The sequence below is a fragment of the Rhopilema esculentum genome, chromosome 17 (assembly GCF_057945365.1).
Source record: "Rhopilema esculentum isolate cy_ngs chromosome 17, ASM5794536v1, whole genome shotgun sequence".
In the NCBI taxonomy this organism is placed as follows: Eukaryota; Metazoa; Cnidaria; class Scyphozoa; order Rhizostomeae; family Rhizostomatidae; genus Rhopilema; species Rhopilema esculentum.
Genome location: NC_142831.1, coordinates 5,217,880 through 5,229,118, shown reverse-complemented (window position 1 = coordinate 5,229,118; position 11,239 = coordinate 5,217,880). Strand labels below are relative to the sequence as shown.

The 11,239-nt window shown below is 36.6% G+C and overlaps 1 protein-coding gene across 1 annotated transcript in view; it reads right to left on the bottom strand.

Moving 5' to 3' along the window:
* The window catches only part of LOC135690240 (uncharacterized), a 32,975-nt gene extending 22,043 nt beyond the window's left edge, over positions 1-10,932 (bottom strand). Inside the window, exon 1 of the mRNA XM_065207780.2 lies at positions 10,768-10,932. Coding sequence (XP_065063852.2) covers positions 10,768-10,861 — 94 coding nt within the window. The 5' untranslated portion in view covers positions 10,862-10,932. The remainder of the gene's footprint in view (positions 1-10,767) is intronic.
* Between the last annotated feature and the right edge of the window lie 307 nt (positions 10,933-11,239).

Below are 11,239 nucleotides of genomic sequence, written 5' to 3'. Positions count from 1 at the left end.
ACAATATTCTATAAACGCTGTCAATCATACTTAAGAGATATGCTTGTCCTTTATATACTTGGATTGTCAAATGATAGCTATTAAATTGATGCATTGGTAATTAGAAATCAAAGAGAGCATGTGTTTTGTGAATTCCCCTTGGTTTCTTTGGGTAAGAATTATAACCTATTCAAACGGTTTCTATACTCTGTACGAAGCTGACAAGGATTACATTCGATGTTTTTTATATGATAATAACGGACTTTCCTAATAGTTTTGTCAAATCTGTATATAGGGACGGGCAAAGGATATAGTTACTGCTAGAAAATTTTCGAATTTTGATGCTTCCAGTTCCCTGAAAAAGAAAATGTTTACTAAATAAATCCTCCTTATCCTAAAGAGTACCGAAATGATGACGTAAAAAAATCTATTTTTAGATTTTATTAATTTTGATCCCAGAACCTGAAAGAACATCATGAATTACCTATAAATTTGCAAATTCAGTCTAAGGCATTACGAATTGGCTGAGATATGGTCACGTGAGCACCGGCTCTTGGCCCGTCAAACCTCTGTTATTTGGTCTTGGTTGATAAGTTAATGAACTAGGCCAGAATAACAGTAATCCGTTAGCAAACTTTAAACTTTCCGTTGGCCAAATCTCGCCCAATTTTGAGCATATCTAACTGATTTTGCATGTTGAGAGGTACTTTATGCTGTTCTTTCAGATTATGTGGTCAAATTTAATAAATTCTAAAAAATATTTTTGAAGACGTCACACTTCGGTACTCTGTATTGAGATTCTACCAGGGACGCCTACACAAGGTTAGGTTAGTAGGGGCAATGTTAATGAGGGCAAATGCCGAGGGCAAATCGTGGAATTTTTCTATTAACATAATCGAGTATTCCTTGGTGGGAAGAGGGCGAGGTTGGGGTAACATTATAAAATATTAACTTGAATACAGTGCCACCCATACAGCTGAGTTTTTGTTCATCAAAGATTCTAAACATAGAGAAAATGTTGACAAAATTATCCATACATAAAAATGGGTATTAAATGGCCTTATCACTATTCACAATATTTGGTTTTACAAAAAATCATGGCTGTTATAAATGGGCTGGTTGTAAAATTTTGATTGTCCGCTAAATTTTTATAACGATTTATCTTCTTTAGGTTCCTGTAGTACTTCTGAGGAAACACGTCGTTTGTTGTTTATCATCTATTATCTTTGCCGCTCTCTCTCTCTTGTGGTTAACCTTGTCACAGACAAATTTTTTATCCTTTGCGTTTTTGTGCTGGTGTTAACATCTTTTTATTATTTTTTAATAGATATTACCATAACGAGAGTGGTCAAAGTGGTCATTGATTATCGATAAGATTTTAAAGTATTTCTTATTTCAGGGCACTTCTGGCAAACTGCCTAACCGAAATTTAAAAAAGTTGAAGTCATAAAAAAGTAAAGGCCACTGATCATTTAAAGTCTTAGGTACATTCCGGCAAATGCCCGGAAGTAGTGTTTTAGAAAGTGTGAAAAATGCATGGTCAGCAAAATTTTTACCTTAGAATTTTTCAAACCTGATGATTTTTCAGAAAATTTTGCAAAACCGAATACAAAGTAATAAAACATCATTGTTTCCTGGCGTAATTTGATGTGCTTAGTAGAGAAGACGCAACTCCAACGTTAAAACCTCACAAAAAGCTATATTTAGTATCACAGTATAACCTTACAACTATATGCACGTTGTTCAACTAAAGCTTTGTTTTTGAATGACAGTTTGCATACACTTCTTTATAAGAACCAGTAAATTTAAGTTCAGGCTGGCTGTTCTTATTTTTTTTCTCGAAAATCTGAGGCTGGATTGTTCTTAAATTGTTTTTATATTATTAGGGTGTAAGCATTATGATTGCTAGCTTTTTCGCTCTAGGGAGGTGTTCAGGTCTGGTTTGCCAATAAAGTGAGTGAGACAACCTTCATTTGCCGACAAGTTTGAATATTTGCCGAAAAAGCACCCACGCATAGCTAAAATCCTAATTTTTGAGATAAAACGTTGTTCCAAATTGCATTTTGCAGAAGCTCAGTCTTAGCTTGTTCTTAATTTGTTCCTAATCTAATAGGGTGTAAGCAGTGCGAGTGCTAGCTTTTTCGCTCTAGGGAGGTGTTCAGGTCTGGTTTGCCAATAAAGTGAGTGAGACAACCTTCATTTGCCGACAAGTTTGAATATTCGCCGAAAAAGCACCCACGCATAGCTAAAATCCTAATTTTTGAGATAAAACGTTGTTCCAAATTGCATTTTGCAGAAGCTCAGTCTTAGCTTGTTCTTAATTTGTTCCTAATCTAATAGGGTGTAAGCAGTGCGAGTGCTAGCTTTTTCGCTCTAGGGAGGTGTTCAGGTCTGGTTTGCCAATAAAGTGAGTGAGACAACCTTCATTTGCCGACAAGTTTGAATATTTGCCGAAAAAGCACCCACGCATAGCTAAAATCCTAATTTTTGAGATAAAACGTTGTTCCAAATTGCATTTTGCAGAAGCTCAGTCTTAGCTTGTTCTTAATTTGTTCCTAATCTAATAGGGTGTAAGCAGTGCGAGTGCTAGCTTTTTCGCTCTAGGGAGGTGTTCAGGTCTGGTTTGCCAATAAAGTGAGTGAGACAACCTTCATTTGCCGACAAGTTTGAATATTCGCCGAAAAAGCACCCACGCATAGCTAAAATTCTAATTTTTGAGATAAAACGTTGTTCCAAATTGCATTTTGCAGAAGCTCAGTCTTAGCTTGTTCTTAATTTGTTCCTAATCTAATAGGGTGTAAGCAGTGCGAGTGCTAGCTTTTTCGCTCTAGGGAGGTGTTCAGGTCTGGTTTGCCAATAAAGTGAGTGAGACAACCTTCATTTGCCGACAAGTTTGAATATTCGCCGAAAAAGCACCCACGCATAGCTAAAATTCTAATTTTTGAGATAAAACGTTGTTCCAAATTGCATTTTGCAGAAGCTCAGTCTTAGCTTGTTCTTAATTTGTTCCTAATCTAATAGGGTGTAAGCAGTGCGAGTGCTAGCTTTTTCGCTCTAGGGAGGTGTTCAGGTCTGGTTTGCCAATAAAGTGAGTGAGACAACCTTCATTTGCCGACAAGTTTGAATATTCGCCGAAAAAGCACCCACGCATAGCTAAAATCCTAATTTTTGAGATAAAACGTTGTTCCAAATTGCATTTTGCAGAAGCTCAGTCTTAGCTTGTTCTTAATTTGTTCCTAATCTAATAGGGTGTAAGCAGTGCGAGTGCTAGCTTTTTCGCTCTAGGGAGGTGTTCAGGTCTGGTTTGCCAATAAAGTGAGTGAGACAACCTTCATTTGCCGACAAGTTTGAATATTCGCCGAAAAAGCACCCACGCATAGCTAAAATCCTAATTTTTGAGATAAAACGTTGTTCCAAATTGCATTTTGCAGAAGCTCAGTCTTAGCTTGTTCTTAATTTGTTCCTAATCTAATAGGGTGTAAGCAGTGCGAGTGCTAGCTTTTTCGCTCTAGGGAGGTGTTCAGGTCTGGTTTGCCAATAAAGTGAGTGAGACAACCTTCATTTGCCGACAAGTTTGAATATTCGCCGAAAAAGCACCCACGCATAGCTAAAATTCTAATTTTTGAGATAAAACGTTGTTCCAAATTGCATTTTGCAGAAGCTCAGTCTTAGCTTGTTCTTAATTTGTTCCTAATCTAATAGGGTGTAAGCAGTGCGAGTGCTAGCTTTTTCGCTCTAGGGAGGTGTTCAGGTCTGGTTTGCCAATAAAGTGAGTGAGACAACCTTCATTTGCCGACAAGTTTGAATATTCGCCGAAAAAGCACCCACGCATAGCTAAAATCCTAATTTTTGAGATAAAACGTTGTTCCAAATTGCATTTTGCAGAAGCTCAGTCTTAGCTTGTTCTTAATTTGTTCCTAATCTAATAGGGTGTAAGCAGTGCGAGTGCTAGCTTTTTCGCTCTAGGGAGGTGTTCAGGTCTGGTTTGCCAATAAAGTGAGTGAGACAGCCTTCATTTGCCGACAAGTTTGAATATTCGCCGAAAAAGCACCCACGCATAGCTAAAATTCTAATTTTTGAGATAAAACGTTGTTCCAAATTGCATTTTGCAGAAGCTCAGTCTTAGCTTGTTCTTAATTTGTTCCTAATCTAATAGGGTGTAAGCAGTGCGAGTGCTAGCTTTTTCGCTCTAGGGAGGTGTTCAGGTCTGGTTTGCCAATAAAGTGAGTGAGACAACCTTCATTTGCCGACAAGTTTGAATATTCGCCGAAAAAGCACCCACGCATAGCTAAAATCCTAATTTTTGAGATAAAACGTTGTTCCAAATTGTATTTTGCAGAAGCTCAGTCTTAGCTTGTTCTTGATTTGTCCTTAGATTGTGACCAATTTTGAGGCTCGTGTTCTTATAACATTGTTCTTATGAAAAGAAAAGAGAGTATTTGAGATTTGTCTTCCTATGTTTTCGTTGTTTTTAGCCGTTTCTGCAACAGCATGGAATAGATTTGACGTTATCAACGAAAGCAGTCATGAGATTTGAAACAGGTCTTTACAGCTCGGTAAAAGACATGAACAAATTCATCCTTCGGTGTATTGAAAATTATTGACTTCGAACTTTTTAAAACAGAGTCTAGAAGCAGCATTTATCTGCAGACTTTGCAAAAGCGACAAAACAGGAATTGATATCATGGTAGATGAAAAGAAGATAAAAGGACTTGAATAAAGCTTGTCTTTTACGTGTAAAAATTGTGGAAATGAGACTCTACTGCAAAAAAGTAAAGCATTAACTGGAAGGAAAGTTTTAGAGGTCAATGCCTGCTCTGTCATAGCTTAATCTTTGATGGCTCATGATTGTCAGATTTTTGTGGCATCATGGGACTACCACCTTCTCTTGCAAAGTCCAGTTTTCAGCAACAGCTGAAAATATATGCGAACATATTCTAAAAGCGACTGAAGGAGTATTGATTGAAGCTGATACAGATAACAGAGAAAGAGGAACCTTTTCGAATACAGTTCGATGATGGTGGTAGGAAAATCGCGAAAGTTGATGGCACATGGCAATAACGAGGACATACTTCCAGAATTGAAGTTGTGTTTGTGATGTCAGTTAGAGCTGGTGCTGTTCTTGATTATGTTATCAAATCAAAAACATGCCATGAATGTCAATGTCATGAAAAGGATGACAAGGAGACAGACAATAGAAATCTTGGCATGAGAGTCACAAGTCCCGTTGTGAAATAAACCATGAAGGATCATCAGGAGAAATGGAGGCATCTGGTGCGATAGAAATATTTTTAAGAAGTATTGAATCTAGGGGATGGAGACAGCAGTAGTTTTGGGAGAGTTGAAGAGGCATTAGAGGAAAAATATGGCAAAGATTATGAGGTCAGAAAAGAAGAATGTGTAGGTCACATCCAAAAAAGAATTGGCACTGCTTTGAGAGAATTCAAAAATAAAAGAAAAAGATGTAAACTTTCAGATGGAAAATATGTTGGAGGTAAAGGAAGACTTATAAAAGTTGTTATTGATAATATCCAAAACTATTATGGATCAGCAATCGAAATAACGAATAATCAATTGATGGAATGAAGCAAGGTATCAAAGCCATTCAGCATCATTGTATAATAAAAAACTCTTTATCATTGGAAGAACAACAACAAACTATTTTTTGGACATTCCCCCCAATAATTGAGAATTTTGAAAAAATCCCATTACTATGCATAGCTTGTTGCAATTCAGTTTCTCTGCAGAAGTTTAAGCTTCCTTTGGTTGATAGAACTTGTTTTATCAATGGCAAAGACAAAAAAGGTACACATGTTTACATATTGTTTCCATGGAAACTAATAAATTATTTTACTAATAATTATCAAAATTTGTTTCTTATTTCAATGTTATCCACTAGCAGAAAAATTGTGTATGTATTGACTCTCAAATGATATGTTGGTATTGTTAAAACGAACATTTATTCAAATATAACATGAACTACCTCTTAAATTGCTCAAACCAAGCATAAGATTTTTTCATCTTTCAAAATACATATGTTATCCTTAGACACTGGTGTAAATTCTGCAGTTGCGAGCAGCACAAACCAGCAAGACTTTGCAGTGTGCTATAGCCCCCCCCCCGCCCCTCTTTTTAGCTAAAAAATTCAAACTATTTACCAGTGAATCACCTGTCAAGCCAACTTCTGTTTCGTTTTAGCCCCCAGCTAATAAAATCTGATTATTCAAATGATAAACGTGAGCAGTAGTTTTTTAGCGGTACAAAACTTGAAAATGGCTTTGAAAAAAGCAAACATTTTATATCATATTGGCTAAAAGCTTTTTGTCTGTCCCGCCTCAGAGCATAAAACGTCAGAATAAGGGTCCGAAAGAACACGATGAAAAGTATATACCCAGTTGTGGATCGAAATAGGCCAATCAGAAAAACGCAAGCAGAAGACCGGTATATATTTGGTTTTGATCCACAATTGGGTGTATCCTTTTCATCGTGTTTTCTTGTACCCTTATCCTGACGTTTTATGCGCTGAGGAGTGTCAGACGAAAAGCTTCTTCTCCGCGATGCTTGCAACTGCGAAATCTACAATAGTGTTTATAGATAACATAATGCATTTTGAAAGATGAAAAAATCTCAAGAATGGTTTGTTTGAGAAGCAGTGACGTAGAAATAAAAAACCGAGAGAAACGATAAACACAATCTCTCGCCTCAGCTCGATTTTGGTCAAACATGTCTTTCTTATAATTTATCAAGAAGGATGTAGACTTCGTGAAAGTCATCGTTTCATGGTATTGGGCCTAAATGAAATGACTTTTTGACCAGTTGAAGAACATTCAGTGCGATTCAAATTCATAATTATGGGCGGATCTATTGCAGGACAATACAATATATTTCTGGTTAAAATTAAAATAAAATCAAAGAATACGGGTAAAATATTTACGAAATGGCGTGCAATCCAAATCTTTAAGTTTTATTGTCTCGCGATGCATTGAAAAAAGACAATGTGATATATAATGTAATATGAACGGCCAGATGTTACTGTGGATTATTTCTTTAGGTCATTGTTCTTCTGATGGAAATTATATAACTTGCTCAACTAAAATATTGAAGCTTAATTTGATAAACAAAATATAGTCAGATTATGATTTTCTGCGAGTATGAATCTTTGGTCTGTTATGTAGAAGATATGTTCAGAACAAATCGCGTCGCCAGCAGCTGCAAGAGGTATGGTTGTAGGCGTGGCTCAGTAGACCACGATCTTTTACTTCATTTCAACGGTATGTATGTGAATATATTGTATTACCTAATTATTATGTTAAGCTTCTGCTAAGGGTTTATTAGGGGTGGCTTCATAAGTTGGGTTTTGTCGAAACTTTTGCCGTACTACTAAGAGTCTTGTCGTTAGCTTAGCTGTGCTCGTAGGAGTCTTGCTGTTATTTGTCGAACTCGTTGTTTTGCCTTTAAAAGAAGAATTTTGAATTGATTGCTGTAGCCGTATTTTTGAGAATTTCCGCCCACAAAGAACTCACGTTTGTAAAACCCCCTTTTTAAGAGGATTTACACTCTGACACCAAGGGTACCAGGGTAACATTGAACTTAGTTTCACTGTTATAGGGAATAGAAATTAACGAAGTATTTTGCGGTCGTAGTACTTGTAGCTTAAAAGAGGCTTCCGAAGTTTAAAGGGTCAGTGTGGTTATGATAAAAATTCATTTGTCAGTCCTTCATAGAACTATTTTTTACTTATCACCAAATCTAAATTACGTTATACCACAACAACAGTAACCAACGTATCCACAAAAACTTGCTCAAATTATTGTCATTATCGCGCAACGCATGAGACCCAAACCTAGTACACTAATCGTACCTAGTTTTAATGTGCAGTTATAACCAATTTGTGCAGTGATAAGATGGTTTGGTGCAGTGTGCAGTGTTATAAATAGTATTTTATATCATAGTTGTCTTATTTTACACATTTTCAACCAACTTCAAGATTATTATTCTATGAAAATAAAATCTGATAGCCTGAACATACCCAGGTCGACCAAAAGAGAAAGTAAGGGAGGGGGCAAATTGCCACAGGGCCTCAACTTATAGGGGACATAATTAAATGATGGATTTCACTATAAGAATAGAATTAATCTAACGTAACAAGAGAATGCCTAAGAATGATAAAATGTTTCAAACTACTTCAAGATGACTGCAAGAAATAACTCTGAAATTTTTTTAAACCTAATCTTAAGACCAAAAACGTCTACCGCACTGATGTATGGCTAAAACGAGTATTTTGTGAGTTCAACCAAAAATAATCGGAAAATTAACAGTAGAAAACTTACGCCTTTCTTTGGAGAAACGAAAGCAAAAAATATAATTTGTTTTTCTTGAAGCTTCGGTTTCAACGGTAACAATAAAGTTTACGGCTTTGCTTCTACACCTGTGACGACTGCGTAGACTACTAGAAAACCATTAGATAAACTATATGTATATCGAGGCAAAGTTTATGTTCTAAAAATGGAATAGAAGTCATATATTAAATTTTCATTCGTGCAATCAAGTTAGTTCTGATGCAAGAACTTGAGATGTGATAGCTAAATTACAATGCCGATACGTGGTAGTATGGCCAGTGGCGGCGCCAGCTATGACAGAGTGGGAGGGTAATGGGCGTGGCCAGTGTGACAACGCCCCTTTTGCCTCGTTCCAGTGATTCGTCCATTTCCTTAGGACATTTGATCTACCCCTACCAAGCACTTTTGAATCCATTTTTAGAAGAAATATATAGACTATATTTTCAGAAAAGTGGGGAGGTAATTACCCCCCCCCCATACCACCCCTTGGCGTCGCCACTGGGTATGGCTGACGCAATAGCGACGACGTGGCACACATTACGTTTGGCAACATCTCGGTAGCCCTGAACATATCTGATACATTCTTAGCCAATCAAGCAAACAATAAATTTTGAAATCAAAGCTGCTTGTAAATTATATATTTCATTCCGATGCTTTCAATGTCTATAAATTAGCCGAGCTTTTCATCAAATTCTGTCAAACAAGAGTGGTTTTTTCAAAATGTGTTTCCCATAGATGGAGACAACGAAATTGAGTAGAAAAATAAAAAGGAAGAAAAGCATTGCATTGTATTGTATTGTATTGTATTGTATTGTATTGTATTGTATTGTATTGTATTGTATTGTATTGTATTGTATTGTATTGTATTGTATTGTATTGTATTGTATTGTATTGTATTGCATTGCATTGCATTGCATTGCATTGCATTGTATTGTATTGTATTGTAGATTATTTAAAGTTAGTTGTTACAATAGTGAATATACACTAATCAAGACTAACATGAAGCAATTTCAAGGATTGCATAAGACAGTTCATTTACTACAAAATGAGCATGGGCACTTGTTCTCAATGAACCAAGTTTTGATCAAATTCTTAAATTGTCTAGTATTTTGTGCTGTCTTTATTGATTCCGGGAGTGAATTCCAGATTTTAGGCCCTTGAAGACTTAACGATCTGATGCCATTATTGGTAGTTCTGGCTTTTGGAATGTCAAGGGGGTTTTTGAGTCGAAGGTTATGACCTGTTGTTTTGGGTACAAAATAGTCTTTTATGAAAACAGAATGATGTCTGACCGAGGGAGGTTGCTTGTACTAGACGGCAGTACCAGAAAAGAAGTTGCGATTATAGAAGACTCTTCTGTTGTCGGTTGTTTGAGGTGTCCGTAATTAGGGGGATGTCAAAATTAGAAGTCTCCATGTATGGTCGATCTATAGAGATAATGTTATCGGGAATGTCTAAAGAAAGATAAAACCGAGAACAATTTTGCGACCACATCCTTTTAGATTGGCTTAAAATATACTGAAGTATTGTTGCAGTCATGTTCTTGCAATCGTTTGAAACATTTCACTTTTGTATGAAATGTCAACTCCCCTTGAAGTAATAAATTTATTGCAGATTTGCACTTTTCTCAGAGACCAATTTTCTGAGCATCAGGGGCGACCGAACCCCTTTACCCCAGCTCCTCGTTACGCTACAGAATATATTGGTAGTGCGTAACTCTCCAAAGTTACTTAAAAGTCATCTAAGTTGCAAAATATACGTTAAAATGGCTTTAAAAACCGCTTTTATGCAAATGAAGGAGTTTGTTTTCACCTTAGGACTCCATTCGTAACATTTTCCACAGGCAAGCAGCACGGATTGGGCAACCTCCACCTTCATGTGCTTTCGTTTTCTGATTGGCCTATTTCGATCCACAACTGTATATATGTGTTTTCTAGAGTTTTGGAGCTATGTTCTGATGTTTCATACTCTGAAGAGTGTCAGACAAAAAGCTCAAGTATGACACAAAATGTTTGCTTTTTTCAAAGCCATTTTCAAGTTTTGTACCACCAAAAAATACGTTATTAATCGTATCCTATATACTGAGTGAGTTGGTAGTTTTCCTCCCACAAGTGTTTGGTGCAATTTTTAATCTTCTTTGTCCTACAATGGTCACAATGCTGACAATAGTCAAAGACATTTGCAGAACGTTAGCAATTCTCAGAATCTCGGTAAGAATTCGCCAAGATATTGCATAGGATATGCCAAGATTATCAAACCAGGATTATGCTACATATTGGAAGTCAATATGGATGTTATTATGTTCTAAAACATCTGTTGTGAAGCTTCTTCCCATATCGATTATGTTTTCCCTACAAGTTCAATTAACTTAGTGACATACAGACTAATTTTGGGATATTATAATGCAATATCACTATAAATGGTGTTTGTTATATACTTCAAAACTCACCTAATTGGCCATCCAGTTGGGAGCTGGTGCTACTGCTCTTTCGTTTCGCAATACCCCAAAGAGATACCCCATGGAACAATTTGCGTAAAGACATTTCAAAGCTTCATCGGCTGACATTATTCCAACTGGAGCATAAACTTCGCATGAAATAATTCCTTAGTTGCAGGTAAGATGAATGATAATCTATGTAGGACGGGGGTACAGCCTCTTTAACAATTTTATTCTTAAAAGCTGTGTAAATGATAAGAAGAACAAAGTTGGATTACGAAAAAGCTGACACTGCTTGATGTAAAGCCAGAAAAACTGACCAAACAACAAGGGTAATGTCATGGCGAGTAGGCAGGGGTACAGTTTAGGGGGGCTTTGAAAGCCGAGCTATCTGTTAATTTTGAACAGTGGCCTGTTTACATTCCTAGGCCCAGTATCTGCGGTGTAGGGTCTTCTTTGAATAACTTCGATGAAATGGAACAAC